Source organism: Pseudorca crassidens, chromosome 1, assembly GCF_039906515.1.
Source record: "Pseudorca crassidens isolate mPseCra1 chromosome 1, mPseCra1.hap1, whole genome shotgun sequence".
Lineage (NCBI taxonomy): Eukaryota > Metazoa > Chordata > Mammalia > Artiodactyla > Delphinidae > Pseudorca > Pseudorca crassidens.
In genome coordinates, this window is record NC_090296.1 from 190,045,112 (window position 1) to 190,070,376 (window position 25,265).

General features: G+C 44.6%; 1 protein-coding gene and 1 long non-coding RNA gene across 5 annotated transcripts in view; one reads left to right on the forward strand and one right to left on the reverse strand.

The window, feature by feature from the left end:
* The first annotated feature begins 6,783 nt into the window (after nucleotides 1-6,783).
* The window catches only part of OPTN (optineurin), a 40,552-nt gene continuing 22,070 nt past the window's right edge, over nucleotides 6,784-25,265 (forward strand). Inside the window, exons 1-6 of one of the 3 annotated variants that reach the window (XM_067703567.1) lie at nucleotides 6,784-6,924; nucleotides 11,785-11,961; nucleotides 12,566-12,768; nucleotides 17,214-17,375; nucleotides 19,651-19,724; nucleotides 21,880-22,014. In XM_067703567.1, the coding sequence (XP_067559668.1) occupies nucleotides 6,912-6,924; nucleotides 11,785-11,961; nucleotides 12,566-12,768; nucleotides 17,214-17,375; nucleotides 19,651-19,724; nucleotides 21,880-22,014 (764 nt within the window). In that variant the 5' untranslated portion in view covers nucleotides 6,784-6,911. Of the gene's footprint in view, nucleotides 6,925-11,784; nucleotides 11,962-12,565; nucleotides 12,769-17,213; nucleotides 17,376-19,650; nucleotides 19,725-21,879; nucleotides 22,015-25,265 lie in introns of those variants that run through there. The other 2 variants (XM_067703556.1, XM_067703577.1) reach the window with 2 other exon arrangements.
* The window catches only part of LOC137205409 (uncharacterized), a 46,296-nt gene continuing 32,968 nt past the window's right edge, over nucleotides 11,938-25,265 (reverse strand). For both annotated transcript variants that reach the window (XR_010934122.1, XR_010934124.1), the window contains exons 3-4: nucleotides 17,563-17,661; nucleotides 11,938-12,064 (exon numbers count right to left, since the gene is read on the reverse strand). This is a non-coding gene — a long non-coding RNA (uncharacterized lncRNA). The remainder of the gene's footprint in view (nucleotides 12,065-17,562; nucleotides 17,662-25,265) is intronic.

Genomic DNA, 25,265 nt, shown 5'->3' on the forward strand with positions numbered 1-25,265 from the left:
AAGCACCGAGCTGATCTCCCTATGCTTTGCGGCTGCTTCCCACTAGCTATCTATTTTACATTTGCTAGTATATATAAGTCCATGCCACTCTCTCACTTCGTCCCAGCTCACCTTTCCCCGTCCCCGTGTCCTCAAGTCCATTCTCTATGTCTGTGTCTTTATCCCTGTCCTGCCCCTAGGTTCTTCAAAAGCATTTTTTTTTTTTAGATTCCATATATATGTGTTAACATATGGTATTTGTTTTTCTCTTTCTGACTTACTTCACTCTGTATGACAGAGTCTAGGTCCATCCACCTCACTACAAATAGCTCAATTTCGTTTCTTTTTATGGCTGAGTAATAGTCCATTGTATATATGTGCCACATCAAGAAACAAGAATTCAGTGTTCCTCCATGCTCTACTTTGACTTGATAGAAAAGGTGGCAGGGAGTATGACAGCGTCTGTGTTTACACAATGGGAAGAAGCAGGAAGTAGCAGTATTATTGTGGTCTTCTTATTCAATGTTCACAGAGGACTGAAGATCACCTAAAAGATAAACACCCAGCTTCTCCCCAGTGAGTTTACTGTTTCAAGGTCTAGAGCTGGGGGGCAAAGGAGAGGAAGGAAGTAGAGACCACATACACACGCACACACAAACACACACACACTTGCTCCGGCTTTTCTCAAAGCAGAGGCATTGTTCCTGGGACTCCAGATACTTGTCTGAGGCTGCTGCTAAATGGGCGACAGAGTAGCCCCTAATCCCAGAGCCTGGCTCTGACGGAAGCCTCACTCCTCATCCAGGGAGTTGCTGCAACACCAAGTATCAGTAAGAGGGAAGCGACCTATTAGAGGCATTTACTCGCACTCGCCTGAGTCCCTGTTTCCAGTTCTTCGGGGTGTATACCTAGGAGTAGAATTGCTGGGTTATATGGTAATTCTTTTGAACTTTTTTTGAGGAAGCCATCCTCAGAATATTTGGAGCCAGTCGTGAACTGAATCTAACTAAAGCTCAAACGAAGCCCAGACCCAGCTCAGCTACAGAGTAGATGACTGACACAGCCACTTCACCGCTGGCCCAACAGAAGAAGGGGCGTACGCTTTACTGGATAGCATGGTGATTTACTTCTGGTATTATTTTTGGTGGTTTTTTGTGTTGTTGTTATTTTGGTTTTCTGGGGGTGGGGGTGCGTGGGCGGGCTGCGCCACGCAGCCTGTGGGATCTTAGTTCCCTGACCAGGGATCGAACCCATGCCCTCAGCAGTGAAAGCGTGGAGTCCTAACCACTGGACCGCCAGGGAATTCCCTCGGTGTTGTTTTTGCAGCTGTACTGAGATATGGTTTACATACCTTAAAATTCACCCATTGTAAGCGTACAATTCAATAATCTTTATGCTGAGAGAGCTGTGCAATCCTCACTACAAACCAGTTTTAGAATATTTTCCTCAATCCCCCAAAATTCCCGCGAGCTTGTTTGCAGTCCAAGCCACTCCCAGCCCCAGGCAACCACAAGTGTGCTTTCCGTCTATGCTTTCCTTTTCTAGGCATTTCATATATATGGAGTCATAGTATAGGTAGATCATAGTTTAGGTAGTCTTTGGATCTGGTATCCCAAGCGTGTATCTTTTTCTACCAGTAGCTCAGATATGCACAAATATGTTACATATCTTTATTTTCTGTGCACCCAGCCCTTGCCCTGTAGGAGTGTAGTGAAATCCACTCTTGAGCATCACTGAGGCCTTGAGTGGAGCCTCTCCTTCCCTGGGGTCATGGAAAAATCCAGGAGGGCTTTTGGCATCCACTGGAGTTAGGGCCATTTATTCCTCAGCCCGTTAAGTTGATCAGTCCATTGATGCTGGTATCCTCACCATCTACCGTAAAGCTTCTTCTAAGGAGAGGGCAGGTTGCTCTGTTATTTCCAGTGACAAGCCAGCATTCCAGAATCTGCAGAAGTTGTGAGAACAAGTCCCCAAGGTCCAATAGATGTCTCATACAGCTGTGTCACTCCAAGAGCTGGCCATGTGTCCTGCTGCTGCAGGGGCTGAGGCTTGAGTCCTTGATGCTCAGGAGATCGCCAACCTCCACCCCCTTCCCATTCGCCCAAATGCTGTGAAAGCCCCCCACCCCACCTGGGTTCTCAGCTCTCTCCCTCCAGGACACCTGGGGTAGATGATGATTGGGCTTTCTCAAGAGACAAGAAGAAAGGTTGGTCTTCCAAGAATCTTGCAAATACCCTTGTGATAGGAAACACAAAGGGATTAGCTGTATTCTCCAAACAAAGCAGGTGGGTAGGGAGGGGCACAGAAAGCACGACACAAATGAGTATCTCACTAAATAGCCTACCACGCTGCTTTGCATTAACCTACCGCAAAACCACATCAGTGAACAGCAGAGAGCATGTCATAATTTCAGTTTCCTTAGCTGCACTTAGATTCTATCTACTCATGGAAGTGTGAGAGAGGAAGGAGGCACCCTGCTGGACTATTCAGGCTAAGAAACAGAATTGGTTCTTTTTATTATTATTATTTTATTTTTTTATTTATTTTGGGCTGCGTTGGGTCTTCGTTGCGGTGCGCAGGCTTCTCCCCGTGATGGCTTCTCTTGTTGCGGAGCACAGGCTGGCCTGTGGGCTTCAGTAATTGTGGCTCTCAGGCTCTAGAGCACGGGCTCAGTAGTCGTGGTGCACTGGCTTATGGGATCTTCCTGGACCAGGGCTTGAACCTGTGTCCCCTGCATTGGCAGGAGGACTCTTAACCACTGTGCCACCAGGGAAGTCCCCAGAGTTGGTTCTAACACTAGCAGTAAGAAGAGCAACTAACATTGTGCATCAGGCATTGTTCTGAGTGTTTTACATGTATTATCCCTTAATCATCACAGTGACCTTAGGCAGTAAGCTCTGTATTTCCAAATCCTTTATTTAAAGCCTTTGGCATGAACTCTATTTCAGAACTCAGAATGTTTTGGATTTCAGGAAGGTAATAAGGTGCATGTAATTTACATAATATAACTCCCCAAGAGGGTCTGAAACAGATCTCATACAATCTAATTAAGGTGGCTTCAGTGAAACAAATAATCATATTAAGTGATGTAAATAAAGAATGTAAATAACTTTGCATCGGTTTGGGTCTGGTTCTGCCACCAAATGAACCGAGAAAGGCTTTGGATTCTCAGACCTTTGGAATTTTGGACCTGTATTAGAGGCCCCATTTTACAGATAAAGAGAATGAGGCTCATCGAGATTAGGTAACTTGTCCAAGGTCACACAGCTAAGAAGTGGTGGGAGCGCTCAACGTTTCAGGAGCAAGTGGGTCTGGAGAAAACGACCCTGACCACTTTCTCTACCAGAAGCTCACCCACCCTCAACCTTCTCACTCTACAGCTGGTGGCAGCCTTGTGTATGACGCCTCCCCCCACCCCTAACTATCCCACCCCATCCCATCCCATCCCTGCTCCGAGCTTCTCTAATACTCATTTAAGCTCTCCTTTAACATGGTTTAAAATACCGGAAGTGAGCCCGTAGAGTTGACTCGCCCCAGGCACCCCTAACAAGCCCAGGAGGGGCCCTCCAGAATTGGGTCTGGGGCACGTACTGACTTGCTAGCCCTCTTTGCCTTGAGCAGGGGGTTAGTCTCTGGGTGGTGTTAAGGGTCGGGCAGGAAGAGCTGGCCTGGAGCAGGCGGTCTAAATAGAGGAGTTGAATCCTTCAGGATACCAGGAGAGGGCGCGTCCCCCCTTTCCTATTTCGATTAGGGTTTTTTTTTTCCGTTTCCGTCTAACCAGCAAGCAGTTCGGGTGAGCAGCAACGTGCTTGGTATCCCGCTGATTTGAGCAGCGTCAGCCTCTTCATTCGTAAATCAAGCTTCTTCCCACGTGCGACGCGTCCTTCTTACTCTTCAGCACAAACCTGCTCCCAGACTCTCTCTCCCCCACCTCCTGGGACGCCGCCCAAATTTGTTTTATCTTACACGAGTGGCCTGTTACCCGGAGAACCGGCCGCACCGGCTTCGCCGAGACCTGGACCTCGCGATCAGACGCCTTGTGTGTCCTGTGTCTGCGTCCTTGCTTATCCCTCTTCGCGGTGCTTAGGATGCAAACTAGTGCGGCGCTCCCTCCTTCCTCGTCTTGTTTCCTCACTTTTCACGCTGTCTAGTCTGGAGGCAACCACCCTCCTCCGGTCCAGTAGATCAATACTTCTGCCTTCCAGGTACAGTCCAGGTCGATCTAGTAATCCCACCTGCCTGGAGCACCTGAAACCTCCGAGTGTCAACGGCTGGCCTGTTCCCCGGGAACAAGAGCCCCAGAAGCATCCGGCAGGCTTTGTGTTTTTAATTAAAGGTGTATTTCAAGGGCAAAATCGGGTGGAAAGCCGTGAGTGCTCAATTAACTCTATCTAAATGTAAGGCCTTTAACAGAGGTTGAGGTCTCGTCCCAAGGATGCCTGGGACCGTCGCCCTCTTTCGGTGGGGCGCAGCGGCCCCCGTGGCTCTGGACTTCTACAGGCACCCCCTGCGGCGAAGACCGACACCTCACACTCCATTTAATTAACAGTGTTTTAATTAACGCCGTCCGTCAGGGCAGTCACACTGGCTTAATGCGCAACCCGCATTAACCCGCGTCCGGGTCTGGACCCTGGGAGAACTGCGGGGCTAGCAGGGAGGCTGTGGGCTGGCCCACGAGACAGGCAGGGAAGAGAGTTGGGGCGGGGCCTGCGGGGGGAGCGGCCTGCCGAGGGGCGGGCGTTGGGGTGGGGCCTGCGGCGGGCGGGGCCCGGGAAATTCCCGGGCGGAGGTGAGGAGGCTGGCGCGACTGTCAGCTGAGCAGCGCTGGGTGGGGTCGCGAGGCCGCGCGTCCGCAAGAGGCTCCCCAGTCCCCGCCGCCGCCGCCGCCGCCCCCGGCCGGTCCCCTGGTCGGCGTCTGCATCCGGGTCCAGAGCCCTCTCCCAGCGGTAACGATGCCGAGGAGGCAGTGACCCCGAGGGAGGCCAGAACCCGGGCGGCGGGTGAGCCGGGGCAGGGGGCGGGTAGGGGCTCCCTCTCCGCCCTGGAAGCGGTTCACGTAGCCGCCTTCCCGCGACCCGGAGCCAGTAGGGACGTGGGTGGAGAGGGTGGGGCGTCCCCTCGGGTGGGACGGCTGAGCTCGCTGGGAGGGTTTCCGGGCCCTGGCGATCCTGACCTGGTGCGGAAGGGCAGCGGGGGCGTGCAGCCCAAAGCGCCCCTTCCCCCTTTTTTACCCTCCAGGCTGGCCGCAGGTGCCTTCCCTGTAGGTCATGAAGGTGGTCTGAGGCTGACATCCTTCCGCAGGTTGGGAATGATTGTACAGCCAGTTCCTCATTATAAGGGAAGGGGTTAAGGACACACCTTTGGAAGACGTGCAAACTACTCTAGCTTTACGAGATGGCCCAGGACACTGAAGAACCGGTGACCGCTCTCTAAGGTGGCGGTATTACTGAACAGCTGAAAAGAATCTTCATAAACCGTTGTGTCTAGGAGGGCATGTATGTATGTATGTGTGTGTTTATAGATACGTAGAGAATATGAATATGTGATGAGGCCGAGAACCCCAAAGGGATTGTTTCTATCGTGTAAGCTGCAAGCAATGAGCATCGCTAAGAGAAAATGTAACCCAGGTTCCGTCTAGCCTCCTTCCTCCACCAGGAAGACTGCTGTATGGAAATTATATGCCACAGCACTGCTTAAGGATGAAACGGAAAACCAAAACTTAAAACATCAAAAGCCTGGGATCTGGTTAAGCAAACGCACTGTTAACAGAAGAACCCCTCACCCTTGCTCTTTGCCGGAAGGAGAGAAGAGCTAGGGGGCCCTGGCCACCCCGCCCAGGATATGCCCAGTTTGGAGTGGGCTGGGGAGGTCCAGTAGCAGAGGCCAGTCCAGGGACTGCCCCGTAATGCCCTGGGCAAGACAAGTCGAAATGTAGCCTGTAGAGAGGACAGTAATTAGAGTCTTCCGGGTGATTGGCCAGTTCTTCTACTGGGCCAATTTTAGTTTTTCATTATAAAAGTAGTATTTTTTTTTGGTAACTGACCTCAAGTTGCATATTAATGTTATGGGTTCCAACTAAACTCTCCGAAAAAACAAAACAAACATTCTTGAAAGGAATTGGTCACTGTTTTACCCTCCCATGGAATCCCCACCCTTAGGTAGGGGCACATGGGTATTCTCTTCTCCAAGCCTCACTTTTTCTGAATTTTATAGAGACTTGGACTGTGTGATATGTTCTTTGGAATCTATGGAATAGTAAATCCAAAGGAAAAGGAAGAAATTAAACTCTGTGTTTTGAAAATAAAATCTGTTTCACTGAGAAAGAAAAAAATTATATTGAAAGTTCTTGTTTTCACTTTGACCTATTATGTGGGTTGAGTAATAGGATATGTGTTATGAAATGACATCCAGATACCTTTGTAGTGATATTTTAAAAGTGGTACTAATTTTCAAAATAAGTTGAGTTCAAGAATCCGGAAATGAGTGCCACTGAACTGTAGAAAAACTCATAATACTAGTATGTCGGGTTTGTGTTTTACAAGTGTATGACTTTACCTCTTACACTATAGCTTCATTTCATTTCAGCAGACATTTCCTGAGAGCCTGCTCTCAGTGTGCCAGTCTGCAGGAAGAATAAAATAGAGACCTTGACTTAGGTTTGATGGGAACATTGACTGGCATGGTGTGATCACAGTACTTTACATAAAAGGACCAAGGGGGTGGAACACACAAAGCGCTGTTGGGTGCTCAGAGGAAAGAACAGGTCATTTTACACGGGACATCTGTTCGAGCTGGCATTGAACTGTCCAGTGGGAGTTTGCCAGGGTAAAAGCAGATCCAGGCATCTCGGGGAAGGGTAGAAAAGCAAAAGAAGGCCAAGAACTGTGAGCTCTTTAATGTGCCTCCGGCATGAGTGGCATTGGTGACAGGAGATGATACAGCTGGGTAAGTGGGGGCCAGTCTCTGAAAGGCCATGTTTGTCTTGCTCGGGAGCTGGAGCTCTGTCTGTGTGGGAGGGGTTTAAGCAGGGGGATGCCCTGGTATTAGGAAAGAAACCATGGAGGTAGTGGGGCTGCAATGGAAGGAGATGAGTCCAGCCATGGAGGAAGCTATGCAAATTCATTCAGCAAGTATTTGTTGAACCCCCATATATGTCGGGTAATGTTCTAGGTGCTAGGGACACGGCAGTGGACAAAACAGACGAAAGTCCCGTACTCTGTGGGCCAGACAAGACAAGAAGGGCCTGACCTAAGCTGGTGGGGATTTAGAGGAGGTGGGAGTGACAGGACTCGGTGACCCATTAGACTTGGGGGAAGAGCAAATAGGAAGAATCAAGCATAACTCTCAGGTTCCTGCCTTGGGTGATGAGGCCGTCTATTTCCATTTTCTGTATGTTTGCACTTACGAAAGTCAGAGTACCATTTCTGGCATAAAAGTTAAGTCTCCTTTTACCCCCTTAATAGGATATGTACTTTGAGTTCTTTTTCCGGGATGGTGATGAGTTTAGTTGATGCAATCTTGGAATGTTACTCAATCCCCTTGAAAACCCAAACCAGGATTTGCCAATAGCCAGCAATTGTCTCTGATCAGGAAATAGGTTTTCACTGTTTAAAACTAATGTATCCATGTGGGGATTGAACCTGTGAATACTTAATCAGCAGGTTCGGAGAATCAGCCACACCAGGGTAAGGACCTGGGTTTATTCTGTATTATTCTTGATGGTCCAACGACCAATGGAGAGAAGTCAGTGTAAGGCAGATTTCTGTTGGATACAAAACAGCTTTCTGGCAGTCAGAGCCATCCTGGAATAGAATGGGCAGTTGCCTGCTAAGGTCATGTGCTCATTTTTTCTGTCATTGAAGTCATTCGAGCCTGGTCTATATGACCATCTGCCATGGAAACCGGACAGGACATTCCTGCATTGAATAAGTTCGGCTGGGTCATTTTTAAGGCCAACTCAGAAACAAGATTTAAGCTCCTGCCTACGAAGTCAAGTCACTGCTGTAATTACTTGACCTCTGGAATTAAGAACAATAATTATAATCAGGAATTTGAATAGCAGATACAGGAATAAAATCTAGGAGATTTTGCTTTTGATCTTCCACCTTCCAGGTGGTTCCTATTTTTCCTCATTGGTGAAATCTTGACAAATCCTGTGCTAAATTAATTCACCCTTCTGTAGTTAAAAATAAAACACCTTTGTTTAGAAATGATGCATTTCTGATCATTGGTTGGATTTTTATGAGAAATTCTGTTATTAGACAGAATCTTGGAGTAAATGGCTTAGTTCCTTAGTTCATAACCTTTGAGGATGTGTGCAAGGATTTATAATACATCCCTGCATTTTCTCAATTGAAAATATTTCAAGGTGATGCTAAACATTTAGAGAATTCAGCTTTCTCTAACTGGCATTCTACCAGTAGACATCTCATATACGCACTGTACTGTGATAGGTTGTAATGACGCCCCCCAAATATTCTAAAATCATAAAATGCACTTTGAGTCACCAAAAATCAATTAAATTGCTTTTAGTAAAATTTTGTTTATAAGTATTTATGTGCTTATGTTTGGCATTTGTGTTAACTTCTTATATACTATGACATTTGAATTACCAAATAGTTTTCCTAACAATGCTGCGTAGCAAAGAGCTCACTATAATCGGGACGGGCGTATGTATTAGTGAGAGAGGGCAGCATGGCTATGAGGGTGCTGGGGTGTACGTGCTGGACAGTGCGGGTTGGACTGTGATCTTGCTAGAAGCTTAATACTTTTCATAGGGCTTTTGAGCTGAAAGCAGCTATAGTGATCATCATTTGCTAGGCAAGTCAGTAAATCATCACAGAGGTCAGATGAGTTCTCAAGGTCACGTGTCTGGTTAGTGGCACCCGGTTTATTTTTCTACTGTCTCCCTCAGCATAACCCTGTTTTTTTTTTTTTTTCTCTCATGTCCTTATAAAATCTGGGCAACCAGAAAAAGTTGATAAGTAGAATCGGTTTTAACTGTTACAGTTGTGCCTCAAGTCTTGGTGGAGATATAACGGAAAGTCAAGGAGGAAAAATATCGGAAGGAACAGTCTCTCTTTTCTCCCCTCCCCCTTCCCTTCTCTCCCCTCCCCCTTCCCCTACTCTTCCCTCCCCCTGCTTTAGATACTTTAAAAACAAATCTGTTAAATGTCTCCAAAGTATAGTCTAATCCTTGAATACCTGAGGAAATTTAATATTGACAAGTGAATGACACACGTTACAAGGATTTTATCTTTGTCAATTACTTAGAATTTTAGTATTCTTTGCAAAATAGATAGGAGCACTGTTATTTAGTAAAAACCCATTTTTATGAAATTTTAGCGCCAACATAGTACTATGCAAAAATGAGTTTATGGAAAGTCAGAAACTGGCTTTATCCAAATTATTTTATGCACAATAATCCCAATTATTTTATTGGGGAAAACAAGAGCAGTCTATTCTGGTCACCTAATGCTAAGAGATAGCACACTTTAGCAGTGTACCTCTTTCTAAATGAATCAGGATATGCTTTCAAAAGGCTCAAAATGCTTTATCCGTGTTTTTCACTTCATAGACTTGCCGTCCTCATTAAAGAATTCCATGAGGATGCCTTTCCTGTGCCAGCTGCTCTAGAGGAATCACACAGGCCACAGTGCTGGGGGCCGGCTGTCCCCTCAGCAGCACTGTCTCTGATTTCCTACAGGTCCTTTATTTTATTTATTTTTTTAACATCTTTATTGGAGTATAATTGCTTTACAGTGGTGTGTTAGTTTCTGCTGTATAACAAAGTGAGTCAGCTATACATATACATATATCCCCATATCTCCTCCCTCTTGCATCTCCCACCCTCCCAATCCCACCCTTCTAGATGGTCACAAAGCACTGAGCTGATCTCCCTGTGCTATGCGGCTGCTTCCCACTGGCTATTTTACATTTGCTAGTATTTGTAAGACCATGCCGCTCTCTCACTTCGTCCCAGCTCACCTTACAGGTCCTTTAGACCAAAAGCAGGTCACCAGGCTCTCAGTTCCAGGAGACCTCCAGAGAGCCTAGGGATTGCCTCCTGCCAGTGGGAAAGAAGCACTGCTCTGCACCCCAAGGGTTTGGTGCATTAATATACGGGCATTAATACATGGTGGTTTCCCCAGCTTCTGCCCTAACATGCGCAGGGAATTAACAACAAAAACCATAACTGAAGCTTCCCTTGCAGCCTCTTAGAGAGATAGTCATTTGTACTCTGCCTTCCTGTCGGCAGTGGCAGGTTCTTTCGGCACACGTGGGAACTTCTCACAGGGACGAGGTTCTTTGGACGCAGTGAAAATTTGTTAGTAACTTGTTTGTAAGCAGTTCATTGACTGTTATTGCTAAGAAGTAAGAAGAAAAAATCCTTCCGGCAGCCTTGGTTATTTCTTTAAGATTTCTGGCAGTGTGCGATGGATGGGTGAAGTGGAATCTGAACTCTGGGTGAGGTGAATGGGCCCGCCTTCCATGTTTATCTATAGAGCACACCCAGAGGTTATACAGCAATAGATCAGAGAGCACTTCTCTCTCCTCAGCTTCCAGTGACTGATGCCGTAACTCTGCAATTCCTCATGAAAAGGTATATCATCATCTCTGTGAAATGTGTAAAAGAAAATGTTTGCCCACAGCATTTGATTTCTGTGTTTGCCCAGGTGGTAGGCCATACAGAAGTACAGTTGGGTACACCCATCTATCTTATTTATGGTCACACTGACCCCTCGACAAATAAAGTGGTATGCTTAAAATATTCTCAGAATATGCAACAACTAAGCAAGATTTTCTTAGTCTTTTAGAACGCTTTGCAAAAGTATCGACTATGGAAGCCTAAGTATTCAGTGCTGCCTTCACTGTGTGACAGGGCTGGGTTTTGGAATCATCCTTAATGCTCGGTTGTGCCCTTCATTGAGTGACCTTGGATGAGCTATAAAACCTCTGTGAACTCAGCTCTGTCGCCAGGAAAATGGCTGTCTAGTTGAGTTTTAGTGAGGATTAGAAACTGACAGTCTGGTGCAGTGATCAAGAGCATAGTAAGCATTCGAAATACGTTAGTTCTCCCTTTCCTCTCAGCCAAATATACAAGAAATAAAGAGATTTTGTAACAATTAATTATTGAGATATAATTCACATACCATACAATTTCACCCAAAATAGGAAGATTTGAGCTTAAAGATTTTTCTGGGGAAAATCCATTTAATAATACTTTGCCAACATCTACAAATGTATACATGGAAAGCCTCTTGAACTCCCCACGTTAGGATTCCTGATCATCGTGGTATCATGTCCGTCTCTCCCTCCTCTATCCCCCATCTCCTCACTGTACCCCTTTATACACACTTATACACAGACATACACGTACAAACTAAAGCTAGGATGTACCTTTTTTGTTTAAAAAGGAAGAATCAAGGTTGTTCAAAATATAATGGGAGAGGGCTGCCCTGGTGGCGCAGTGGTTGAGAGTCCGCCTGCTGATGCAGGGGACGCGGGTTCGTGCCCCGGTCTGGGAGAATCCCACATGCCGTGGAGCGGCTGGGCCCATGAGCCATGGCTGCTGAGCCTGCACGTCCGGAGCCTGTGCTTCGCAACGGGAGAGGCCACAACAGTGAGAGGCCCACGTACCGCAAAAAAAAAAAAAAAAAAAAAAAAAATATATATATATATATATAATGGGAGAGAAAGCACCTTGTAGAATACTTATTAGCACTTGCACATGGGCTTGTGGGACTCGTGAGGACGCCATGCAGAGGGGAACAGTTATATTTTTGGTTTGTGACTTTTCCATAGGAACTGCTGCCATGTCCCACCAACCAGTTAGCTGCCTGACTGAAAAGGGGGACAGCCCCAACGAAACCACAGGAAATGGACCCCCCAGTCTGGCTCACCCGAACCTGGACACGTTCACCCCGCATGAGCTACTGCAGCAGATGAGAGAGCTTCTAATTGAGAACCATCAGCTGAAAGGTGAGCAACACTGGCCCCATGTTTCTTCATTCACGCTGGGCCTTCGGGAATGCCATCCTTTGGTAATAGCTTATAGGTGAATCCCTGTCTCTGCGCCTGGTTCCTTGGGGGAAGAAAGAGCACAGAATTAGCTCTGAGTAAGGCTAAAGCTGTTTCCATTGTTTACTTTTGGATACAGGTAAAAATAAAGAGTATGCATCTCTGGGAAATGGTATAATGACATTTAGCCCATTTAAAAGGAAAAAGAAAACAAGGCTGCTATTATTACAGAGTTAGTCCTAAATATTACCTTAAAAGAAAGCATTCTAATATCTCCAGCCATGGTTTTTGGGAGAACCAGTGTTCGAATCCAGGAGTGATGGACCTCAGTCTATGTAGTTATTAATAGACATTTTGTTATAAGTCAATAAAATCAATTTTATTTTCTTGAGACTCTTCAGGACTAGAGACGACATTAGACTCTGCTAGTCCTGTCTGGAAGTGGAAACCACTCACTCATCTTGCTTCGCAGTCTTTCCGGCTGACCCTGGGGCCCAGGTGGGTTCCATTCATGTCCCCAAGTCCAGTCCCCTGGTGTGACACTCTCCCTCTGCACCCCATGCAGAAGCCATGAAGCTGAACAATCAAGCTATGAAAGGGCGATTTGAGGAGCTTTCAGCCTGGACAGAAAAGCAGAAGGAAGAACGCCTTTTTTTTGAGACCCAGAGCAAAGAAGCCAAAGAGCGCCTAACGGCACTGAGTCTTGAAAATGAAAAACTGAAGCAGGACCTCGGAAAACTAAAAGGGAAAACTGAAAGGTCATTCGGGGTGAGCAGACTGACCACTTGTGATTTTACTCTGTTCGTATCTGTAGTGCAGTCTTACTTGACCAGACGTCTAGATCAAAACCTTTCACGGTGCAGGCTAGATGGGTGCTTTGCATTATCTTGAAAGAAGCGTGCTTGATGAGAACATTGGTTACAATTTTAAGGGTCATGGATAATCTCTGGTGAAGGAAAGAAATGGGTAAAGCTTTGACCATATTGATTATAGTCAAAAGAGTGTTACGGTTATAAGTCAGTATTTTGTATTCATTATAGATGGTACGGAAGGACCTCTGCCTAGAACCATCCAAGTGTTAGTCGTCAGTTTATGTCTTTGGTGTAGAATTACACTTTAGAAATCTATCACTCAGAATTTTCACTCATTGACCTTGTCCTTTCTCTCCGTCTAAAATAGATTCCTCGCTTTATGTTTTACATTTACTTCTGAAAACTGGTTTGACAAATGTCATGTGATATGAGGCTGTAGGGTTGCCACATTTCCACTGACCCAAAGAACCCAAGAAGTGTGCTCACACCTGAGAACGAGTATCAAAGATGTGAGTGAAAAAGAAAATCAGAGCACATTTGAAGCCTCTGCCCATATTCTAAGGCTCACTGGGTATTATTTGTTTAGATGGACATCTGCAGTTCATTTTCTTCCAAACCTAGAACTTAACAGCTTTAGGGAGGATGGAACACTGGGTTAATTCTTGGATATCAGTGATTTTCTTTCCTTTTTTTTTTTTTCAGTTCATTTACAATATTGTGTTAGTTCAGGTATGCAGCGAAGTGATTCAGTTATATAAATTTTTTTCAGTTTATTTTCCATTATAGGTTATTACAAGATACATAGTATAGTTCCATGTGCTAAACAGTAAATCCTGGTTGCTTATCTATTTTATGTACAGTAGTTTGTATCTGTTCCCTTATTTTTTTTCTTTTCCATCATGGTTTATTACAGGAAGTAGTTTGTATCTGTCAATTCCATACTCCTCATTTATCCCTCCCCTCATCAGTGATTTTTCTTGAGACTTTACCTTGAACTTTGTTGATGTCTAATTTCTTAAATAGGTAAAGAATACAAACAAAGAAATAAAATAAGGAAAAGAGAAATATGGAATAATCTAAAGAATGAAAAGTTGTTTAGAAAAATATCATAGTTTATATCAATGATCTTACTCATCAACTCCTGCTCATGGGACAATGAAAACATTCAGCTTTAATAAATTTGTATTTGCATTGCAAATGTTTCATTATTGATAAGAGTTATCATGTCTGATGCTTCAGTTTGTCTTACAGTTCAAAGGGCATTAAGTCACTTCTTTGGGCAAAACCTCTCATTGTCTAAATATTTTTGAGGTAGAATACTCTGAAGAAATGATCACTGGGATATATGGGTAATTTTCTACTTGCTGGAAGAAAATATCTCACTTTGTTTTCCTCCCTTGGCTTTTGGGATGTGGGCTGACAGTTGGCTTCAGCCTGCGGGGGCCCAGCACTTTGAAGCCAAAAAGGAAGCTTCCAGAAGCAGTTTGTCTGCCTGTAGGTTTTCCAAAAAGGTCCCAGGATTGGAAGAAGTTGAGATCAGAAGCTGGAGCTCTGGACAGCTTCTTTCAGTGCAGACGATCAGCTGAAGCAAACTACAAGCAGGACTGAGAAATGAGCCCTTGGGACAAAGTGACATTTAGGACTCTTAAAAACCCTTGGTCATCAGCTGTATCCCCCCAGACTGTACCTCCCAGGCCCACCCCTTGCCCCCCCTGCCTCTTCTGTAATGTTTGTCCCCTGGACCACTTGTGTTGTTGTTGTTGTTTTTTTGGTTTAAAAAAAAATTTTTTTTAATTTATTTAATTTATTTATTTTTGGCTGCACTGGGTCTTCGTTGCTGCGTGCGGGCTTTCTCTAATTGTGGCGAGTGGGGGCAGTGCAATGGGCTTCTCATTGCAGTGGCTTCTCTTGTTGCAGAGCACGGGCTCTAGGCACGTGGGCTCAGTAGTTGTGGCTCGCGGGCTCTGGAGCGCAGGCTCAGTAGTTGTGGCTCGCAGGCTCTAGAGCACAGGCTCAGTAATTGTGGCACACGGGCTCAGTAGTTGTGATGCACAGGCTTAGTTGCTCCGCGGCATGTGGGATCTTCCCGGACTAGGGCTCAAACTCATGTCCCCTGCATTGGCAGGCGGATCCTTAACCACTGCGCCACCAGGGAAGCCCAGTTGTTGTTAATTTAGGCCCTCATCTTCCTGATTTACTAAAGCTCTCAAGGCCTCAGATTTTCCTCACTCATGCTGGCCCATCTTTGCTGCTGCTTCTGCAGGATGCGCCCCTCCTCCCCACTCACCCACCCCCACAAGCCATCAGGGCCTCTCCTGTGGTCTGTGTCACACAAGGGAAGGGAGCAGGGAATTTCCTTTGGAAATCTGCCTCTGATCTTTAGGGTGAGGCCGAGGCATTACTGGTTCTGTCCAGTTTCACTGAATTATACATCGTAATGATCTCTAAAGAGTACTTTTTAACTTTTAACTACAGATGGCCAGGCAAAGGTCATTAGATAGACTCTTGTTTTTGGATTATAAAATGGCATATCATCCTGGGCACATTTCCAGGACAATACAAGCACAGAAAAAGACAGAGAAATTGTTGTGTCACGAAGGCTAATCAGTGCTAAGTGCTCAAAACTGATGAAACACATAACAAATAATGGAGCTGGGCTTGAGATCCAGAGAATAAGCCCTGGAAGTTTAGTCCGGGAAGACGATGGTCAGAGCCTTAACAAGTGAAATGCAGAGAAATTTAAGGTGTCACCTCACGAGGTGTTTTATAGCCAAATCAGCGGATCCGTAATTTCCCCAGGGTAGTTAAGAGATCCGCACAGTTGCATAAAAGAAAACTAACCTGACATCTGAGATTCTAGAGTCATGGCCTTATATCCCCAGTCGTCAGACCCTTGTTTAAAACTCTTATTTCCTTCCTTAAAAGTCCATTCTTCACAGTATACTCAGGGAGGGCAAGAGGGTGGATGTGAAAATCCCCCACAGAGCATAGTCTTGCCCTTCCCCACCTGCTTCCTAGTACCAGGCTAGGCAGTACATTTTCTTTTATGTTTTCGTGCCTTTAAATATACATTTCTTTGGTCTGAGTCATTACCAAGAGAGACTGCATAGCTTCTAACCTTTCCTTACAGACCTAACCCTTCAGTTTTACAACGCGTTGCTTTTTGTAACGCTTGTGGGAGTTTCCTAGCAAGACGATGGTCCAAATGAAGGCAGAGCATGATTCCACTGGTGTGAGGGGCATTTCCATGCTGCCAATTACTACAAGCCCTCTCTTCTTAATACTTCATGGACTAGCTGGTTTATGGTCCGTGCACAAGCCTTTCTGATAATTTTTTGGTTTTACTATAAGCCTTTGGGCCTGTTTACCATTCCTTAGGAGATCTGTCATAGGGTGTGTGTGTGTGTGTGTGTGTGTGTGTGAGAATTTTCTGTGTGTTGCAATCCTCTGATAATCTCAAGTGTATGTGCTTCTGGTGGCACCATGTCCATAAGAGCAGTGAGGGAAGAAATCAGAGAGGCTAAGAAGGTCACGACTGGAAGAGACCACAGAGACCACGTGGTACCACGTCTTTCTTTCTGAGCCGAGAAAACTGAAGCCAAGACATTGAGAGAAACTGCTCAAGGTGACACATGCTCTGATTAGCAGAGTGTGGACTAGAATCTGCTCTCCCTTCTCCCAAGTAAAAACACCACATGTCCACAGGCTCTTTCTCTTATGACTTTGTCATATGTAGTAACTGCAACAGGATGAACACAGTAGGTACTCAGGGAAATATTAATGTTTATTATTAATTTTTATAGAGGCAGAAATTTAATTTTTCCACCCTTGGTACCAGCCTCTGAATTTTCAGTTTTCTTATTTCTCACCAGACTTATTTTTAGCAACCTTAAAACATGAGCATAGAGTACTGTAGCAACCAGACTACATACCTGGGAGAATTTCGTTGTGTTTTGTTATTACTATAACATTATGCCCTTGGTGCTCTGGCTTCTGAGTAGACATGACAAGAATGGGGAGAGTAGGGGTGGGTATGCATTTGTAGGGGGGAGAAAAAGGCAAGAGGTTGAGTTGTGGCAGTTCTTTGTGGAATTCGGGACTAGAATTTACAAGTCTACCATTGCCAAAGTCTGGCTGGTTACTTTCATGGCATCAGATTATTTCAGCATGCTGAGGAAGCCTTTCTTGTCATGAGGTTATTTTAACTTCCACTTGTTTGCATATGATAAAATAATGTAAGCTTTTCCATTTTAATTGGCATGTCAAAATAAATGGCTAAGGATAAGCTAGAATATCCTACTGTAAAGCATAGCTGTCTTGCCAGTGGGTATGGAGACACTCGAGTCTGATGGCCAAGTCCCTAGCGTGATTCATTAATTCACTTTGCTCCTCGTCCCCAAGGTCCCCAAGGCAGAAGCAGAACAGGAAGTGGAACAGCTGAAGACCCAGGTGGCACGCCTTCAAGCTGAAAAGGTCGATCTGCTGGGCATCGTGTCTGAATTACAACTCAAGCTGAACTCAGGTGGCCCCTCCGAAGACTCCTTTGTTGAAATCAGGATGGCCGTAAGTGTGTTGGTTTTGGTTTTGTTTTAAGCAAGTTACAAAAACCTCACCTGGACAGCTGCTACAAATACCACCATTTCCTTTCAACATGAGGTAGCCAGATAGTGGGGAAACTTCAGCGTAGTCAACGTAAGTGTATAACATGATGCTTGTGGCTATCATAGCTGAAATGGAAAATACTGATTACCTTTTATGACCAAAGAGATAGTCCTTTTTCTTCCAGTATGTCCTGACAAGAGATAGTCCTTCTTCTTCCAGTATGTCCTGACAAATTTATGTGACTGACCTAAAAAGAAAAAAAAGGCATAAACTTTTTCAGCCCAGGTCTCAAAGCTGTGTTCAGCATTTCACTTAGGTAAGCGGAGCTGTGATCAGATGCGGTAAAATCAAAAGGCTTTAAAACACTGACTAATAACAGAACCCTCTTTTCAAGCAAAGTCTTACGAGGAACGTTGGTATATTAAAACTAAGAAGTGGAGAAAAGAAAGAGCAGAGTGGTTCTGGTTGGACCCTCAGGGAATACCCTGGCTTGTCCCTGCCCTCTAACGGCAGCTGCTAGGGAACCCCCGAGAACAGGGTTTGAAGGCAGGGTGGTCTAACTGGCATGTATGTGCAACCCCAAATGACGCGAGCTGGGCGAGGCAGCATGTGCCGGCCCATCCCTGGTGGGAAGCATGTGTCAGGGTAGCTGGCGTGCAGGCAGTCCTGCTAAAGAGCACAGAAGGTAAGTGAAGCCCAGAGGGACCTCTCCTCTGCCACTAGAAAAAAACTGCATACAGGGTGAGGGAGACAAGCCCAGGAGGAGAAAATCCTCCCTCACACACACAGTCACTCCAGCTTTGTCGGAGTACACGTCTGATACAGGCAGAGAGGTTACCTGTGTCTCTGAAAGAGAAAACTCGACTTTGTAGGTAAGTGGGAGTGGGGCGGGGTGAGGGGCACCTTACGAAAGCTTAATAACTAATGGATGTGTCTGAAATGGTCGAGTGCGACTTTACCTTCTCATTTATTTGCTGTGCACAAGGTGAACAGAGTTGCAAAATGGCTCTTAATAGCCCTACCACCCACGCCCCTCATAAATTTTCGATGAATAGGGGCTGAAGTCAAGCGAAGTAAAATACTAATCAGGAAGTACACTAATGTCAGAGGACTCTTTCTGCAAGTGAGCAAAGATTATGAAAACACAGCGTTGATCAAAGAGCGTTAACCTTCTGCAGATAGCTGATAAAATTCAGGAAGCCCAAGGAGCGTATCAGAAGTTTCCAAATGAGGCTTCTTTCTTTGGGATGAATGGTTAGCATAATATTCTCCCTCACTGATGAGTGACAGTTATTTCTAGTGTCAACATGTTTTTCTTGCCTTGCTTCTGTGAACAGAAAAACACTGCCCAAGATTTAGGAATGGTGTGCACACACAGAATTGTCTAGAACCATCTCTGTATTTTTGGAAGATCTTTCTGCTAGCTCACTGGAATAGAAATGTCTTTCAAGGGACTTCCCTGGTGGTCCAGTGGTTAAGAATCTGCCTTCTGATGCCGGGGATGCCGGTTTGTTTCCTGGTCAGGGACCTAAGATCCCACATGCTGCAGGGCAATGAAGCCCACGTGCCACAACTAGAGAGAAGCCCGTACGCTGCAACGAAAGATCCCGCATGCCTCAACTAAGACCCGACGCAGCCAAATAAATAAATAAATATTAAAAAAAAGAAAAAGAAAAAGAAACGTCTTTCAAATCATTTAAGTGTCTTAGTCTTCCTGTTCCCTAAGTGGCCCGACATGCATACAGATTTCTAATAGGACCTAACCTATGCTTGTGAGCCTTGCCCACAGAAAACAGCCTTCTTTTCAACGTGGCTTCAGCAAGTTCTAACATTTTGCATGTTAAAGGACTGTGTGGGAAAGGTATGTGGAACTGTCACTAGCTCTGTGTGACCTTAATCTGGTCGGGGAGAAGGGAACTGCCAAGGAGAAAGAGAAGAAGATAAGCTTTCCTGTGCTGGCGGTCAGGTTGACTGCTGAATGAGAGGAGCCCGACCTTCTCGACCTTCTCGTCTTCGCCTGGATGTTTATAGTCCTGACGGGGAGTGCAGGTTGAGGGAAGGGTAAATTTCCATTACATTTGAGTGACCGAATTTAAACATCTCACATTTCCACGTTTGATAGGTTCCTTGGGTTGTGTGTCATCCAAATTCCTGCTCTTTTGCCTTTTTCTCTTTTGATAAGGAATTTGTCTTGCAGACATACTATGTTAAATCCCTTTCATTTCTGCTTTTACAGGAGGGAGAAGCAGCTGTGGCAACGAAAGAAATCAAGCCAAGTCCTGGGACCACGAGAACTGATTCCATTGACACGTATGTGAAGACAGACTAGGGCTTTCAGACAGACACGCTGGGCAGTCTTGTCACTTTCAGCTCTCCCCTGGGAGGCCAAACATGGTGGGCTGAAAAAGCCACTTATTAATTTATACCGGGACCTTTCAAGAATGTTCCATTTGAATTGCTATTTAATGTTGCAGCCCAAACTGGTGGAGAAGAAAAACTATGTTTGGTGCCTTTGTCGGTGAACTGACCCCTCACCACTCTGTGTAGAGGTGTTTCGTCTCCATCAGATGGGCAGTGAAAACAAGCTTCTTCTCAATTAAGAGACCCATGTTTCCTGATTTGTTTACCGGTGCAGTCTGATCCGGACCAGGCTGCCCAGCTGATAAGGGGGAAGTTTCCATTTTGTCTTCCCTGTTCATTCCCGAGTACAAGCCAAGGTGACTAATTCAGGATAATCTTCCATAGCAATGACTGTTGTTGCTCTGAGTGACGGTGGCTGTTTTTTGAAAGTGCCCAGATATCTTACCTGGTGAACTGCAAGTAGACTTGTGACAAGTAGATATTAGGAAGCCGACATCTTAAGAGGTGGGGGGACCTTGAGGAGGAGACGGCAGGGGAACTGGGCACCTGAGTCTCTTGCAAGCAGCTCTGACCCAGAATGCGCTGTCAGCTCATCCTCTGTAAGCAGGTTCCTACTGCATGACTCTGCTTAAGAAGAGTTATCTGAAAATTTCCCTAAGGATCTCTTCCCTCATAGGCTTTTAGTATCTTTTTTCTATAACTTGATGAATGTACTTATAAAACATAAAAGTGGGTTATTTTTTTTTTCAGTTATGCTCCCAAGCCTTTGTATAAGGGAGAAAATCAGGATTAGATAATATTTTTTCATCAAACAGGGCAGTTGGCAGAAATGAAAGTTACTCCCTTTTTTAGTTAGAAATTCCTCAGCTTCCCCCTTTCCCCTATTGCTTTTTTTAAAAAATTTATTTATTTATATTTATTTATCTTTGTCTGCATTGGGTCTTTGTTGCTGCACGCAGGCTTTCTCTAGTTGCAGCGAGCGGGGGCTACTCTTTGTTGTGGTGCAAGGGCTTCTCTCTAGTTGTGGCGTGTGGGTTTTCTCTTCTCTAGCTGTGGCGCGCAGGCTCTAGGGCGTGTGAGTTCTGTAGTTGTGGTGCAGGTCCAGAGCACTTGGGCTCTGTAGTTTGCAGCAGGTGGGCTCTGGTTGAGGTGCGCCAGCTCAGTAGTTGTGGTGCACAGGCTTAGTTGCCCCGCACCATGTGGGATCTTAGTTCCCCGACCAGGGATTGAACCCGCGTCCCCTGCATTGTAAGGCTGATTCTTTACCACTGGACCACCAGGGAAGTCCCCACACAGCTATTTTTTAATAACAGCTTCCTTACCCTGTTTGAAAGTATTTTAAGGAGTCAGAGATGGATTTCTAGGTTCAGACTTTGAGCTTTGGCGATGGGAACTGGGATTGAATCCTGGCTTTTTGTTAGATGTGTGACCTTGAGTAGGTTACTGAAAGAGCAGCTGCTGTTGGCATCAGCATAGCTGTCCAGAATGTTTAGTTGCTGCAGTGCTCGTTGTGGTTTTCTTCATCATTGAACTGCCTCTTGATTTAATCTGAGTTGGAAATCAAGAAAAATATTTGACATGCCAACAGTGCCTACATTTCTCTTCTCTAATTGTTTGAAACCAGAAACAAAAATGATTTTCTTCTCCTGACTAGAGAACGTGGTGGTTTCAGTCGAGATGGAGAAAGGCCGGTGGTCTGCATGTCACCATGGGCAGCACACGTGCTTGTGCCCTTTGTATGACTGTGGTCTTCCTGGAGATTAGTCCTCTAGAAAAGCCGGACACCAAAAACCAGGGCTACCTCTGCCCCACTGTTTCGGTGGGTCCTGTGGTCTGGTGCCGTGGAAATGGTGACCATTTGGAGGAAGCGAGCACGTGCAGTGTAAATCGAGCCTACCCATCAGTCCCCACTCCTTCCCTGGAAAGCATGGAGGAGTGAGGCACTGGTGGTCACTGGGCCAGCTGTGCTTGGTCTGTAAATGAGAATTAACTAGAGAATATTCTGGAAAGCAGTTCCTTTAAACCGGTTCCAGTAATATTCGTAGACTCTGACATTTTTGTTTTCTCATGAAAACCTTTTAACCTCTATGCTGTCCTGATGTAGGAGCAAATCTGCAGAAGGTGCCAGGAATTATTTGGAATTTGAGGAATTAACTGTGAGCCAGCTCCTGCTTTGTCTAAGGGAAGGAAACCAGAAGGTGGAGAGACTTGAACTTGCCCTCAAGGAAGCCAAAGAAAGGTATGAAATAGGCAATGCGAAATATGCATACATTGCTTTTTTTTTTTTTTAAGAAGATGTTGGGGGTAGGAGTTTATTAATTAATTAATTTATTTTTGCTGTGTTGTGTCTTCGTTTCTGTGCGAGGGCTTTCTCTAGTTGTGGCGAGCAGGGGCCACTCTTCATCGTGGTGCTCAGGCCTCTCACTATCGCGGCCTCTCTTGTTGCGGAGCACAGGCTCCAGACACGCAGCCTCAGTAGTTGTGGCTCACGGGCCTAGTTGCTCCGTGGCATGTGGGATCCTCCCAAACCAGGGCTCGAACCCGTGTCCCCTGCATTAGCAGGCAGATTCTCAACCACTGCACCACCAGGGAAGCCCCATACGTTGCTTTTTTAACAGTTTTATTGAGATATAATTAAGATACCATACAATTCATCCATTTGAAGTGTACGTTTCAATTTTTTTTTTTAGAATATTCACAGAGTTATGTAGCCTTTACCACATTATAATTTTAGAACATTTTTCCTTCCAAATAAGCAACCCAATACCTGTTAGCACTCACTCCCCATCCCTCCTAGTAATTCTACTTTCTGTCTCCATAGACTTACCTTTTCTGGACACTTCATACAAATGGAATCATACAACATGTAGTCTTTTGTGATTGGCTTATTTTATTTAGCATAATGTTTTCAAAGTTTATCCATGATGTAGCATGTGTCAGTTCTTTTCTCCTTTTTGTTGCCAAATAATATTCCGTGACGTAACTAGACAACGTTTTGTTTATCTCTTCATCATTTGATGAACATTGGGGTTGTTCCCACTTTTTTCCCATTATGAATAATATTTGCTCTCAACATTCATGCACAATATTTTGTGTGGACATATCTTTTTAATTCTCTGGGTATATCCCTAGGAGTTGAATTGCTGGGTCACATGGTTACTGTTGAATATTTTGAGGAACTACCAAACTGTTTTCCACAGTGGCTGCACCATTTTACATTCTCACCAGCAATGTATGAGGGTTCCACTTATTCCACATCCACATGAACACCACTGTTGTGTATCTTTTTGATTATGACCATCCTCGTGGATGTGAAGTGGTATCTTATTGTGATTTTGATTCTGTTTCCCCAATGGCTAATAATGTTGGGCATCTTTTCATGTTGGCCATTTGTATATCTTCTTCTTTGCCCATTTAAAAAAATTGGATTGTCTTTTAATTATTGAATGGTAAGAGTTCATTAATATTCTGGATACAAGTCCTTTATGAGGTATATGGTTTGCAAATATTTTCTCCCAGTCTGTGACTTATCTTTTCACTTCCTTGTTGCCATCATTTGCCAAAAAAATAAATTTTTTTTATTTTGATCTAGTCCTGTTTATCTGTTTGGTTTTTTGTCCCTTCTGCTTTTGGTGTTGTATCTAAGAAACCATTGCCTAACCCAAGGTTACAAAGATTCACCCCCTGTTTTTTCCTAAGAGTTTTATACTTTTAGCTCTTACGTTTAAGTCTGTGATCCATATTGAGTACATTTTTGTGCATGGTGTGAGGTAAGGGTCCAACTACATTCTTGCATATGTAGATATATTGCTGTCCCACACCATTTGTTGAAAAGATAATTCTTTTCCTCACTGAATTGTCTTGACAGCCCTGGTGTAGATCAGTTGACCATAAATGTAAAGATTAATTCCTAAAGACTCAGTTTTATTCACTTGATCTACATGTCTATCCTTATGTCAGTACTACACAGTCTTGATTACTTTAGTTCTGTAGTAAATTTTGAAATTGGGAAATGCAAGTCCTCCAATTTTGTTCTTCTTTTAAAAGATTGTTTTGACTATTCTGGGTCCCTTGTTTTTTTTTTTATGTAATTCTTAGGATAAGTTTGTTAATTTGGGGGGAAAAGCCAGCTGGGATTTTGTTAGGGATTGCATTGAATCTGGAGATCGATTTGGGAAGCATTGCCATCTTAACAATATTAAGCCTTCTGATCCATAAACATGGGTGTCTTTCCATTTACTTAGGTCATCCTTAATTTCTTTCAATGATGTGCTGTAGTTTTCAGCATACAGGTCTTGCACTTCTTTTTCAAAATTTATTCCTTTGTATTCTAGTCTTTTTGGTGCTATTATACATGAAATTGTTTTCTTAATTTCATTTTTGGATTATTCATTGCTAGTGTAGAGAAATACAACTGATTTTTTTTTTTTTTTTTTTGCGGTACGCGGGCCTCTCACTGTTGTGGCCTCTCCCGTTGCGGAGCACAGGCTCCGGACGTGCAGGCTCAGCAGCCATGGCTCACAGGCCTAGCCACTCTGCGGCATGTGGGATCTTCCCGGACCGGGGCACGAACCCGTGTCCCCTGCATCGGCAGGCGGACTCTCAACCACTGCACCACCAGGGAAGCCCCTACAACTGATTTTTGTATATTGATCTTGTAGCCTGCAACCTTGCTGAATTCATTTATTAGTGCTAATCATTTTTTTAGTGGATTCCTTAGGATTTTCTGTAAACAAGATCATGTCATTTGCAAAGAAATAGTGTTACTTCTTCCTTACCAACCAGGATTCCTTTTATTTCTTTTTTTTGCATAATTGCCCTGGCTAGACTTCCCGTACAGTGTTAAATAAAAGAGGAGAAAGTAGACATCCTTGTCTTGTTCCTGATCTTGGAAGAGAACGCTTTCAGTCTTTCACCATTAAGCTGGTATTACCTTTGTTTTTCATAGATGCTTTTATCAAGTTGAGAAGCTCCCTTCTATTTCTAGTTGCAATTTTTATCATGAAAGGGTTTTGGATTTTGTTAAATGCTTGTTCTGAGTCTATGAAGATGATTGTATGGGTTTTTTTTTTAATATTTACCTTTATTTATTTGGCTGTGCCAGGTCTTCACTGCAGCATGGGAGATCTTTTTAGTTGCGGCATGCGGGCTCTTAGTTGTGGCATGCAGACTCTTAGCTGTGGCAGGCATATGGGCTCTAGTTCCCTGACCATGGATCGAACCCGAGCCCCCTGCATTGGATCACAGAGTCTTAACCACTGGCCCACCAGGGAAGTCCCTGTATGGGTTTTTTTTAACCTCTATTAATATAATGTATTACATCGATTGATTTTCCAATGTCAAACTAACTTTTCACCCCTGGATAAATCCCACTTGGTCATGACGTATGATCTTTTTTATATGTTGCTGGTTTGGATTGCTAGTCTTTTGTTAAGGATCTTTGCATCTGTATACCTAAGGGGTACTGGTCCGTAGTTTTCTTTTCTTATG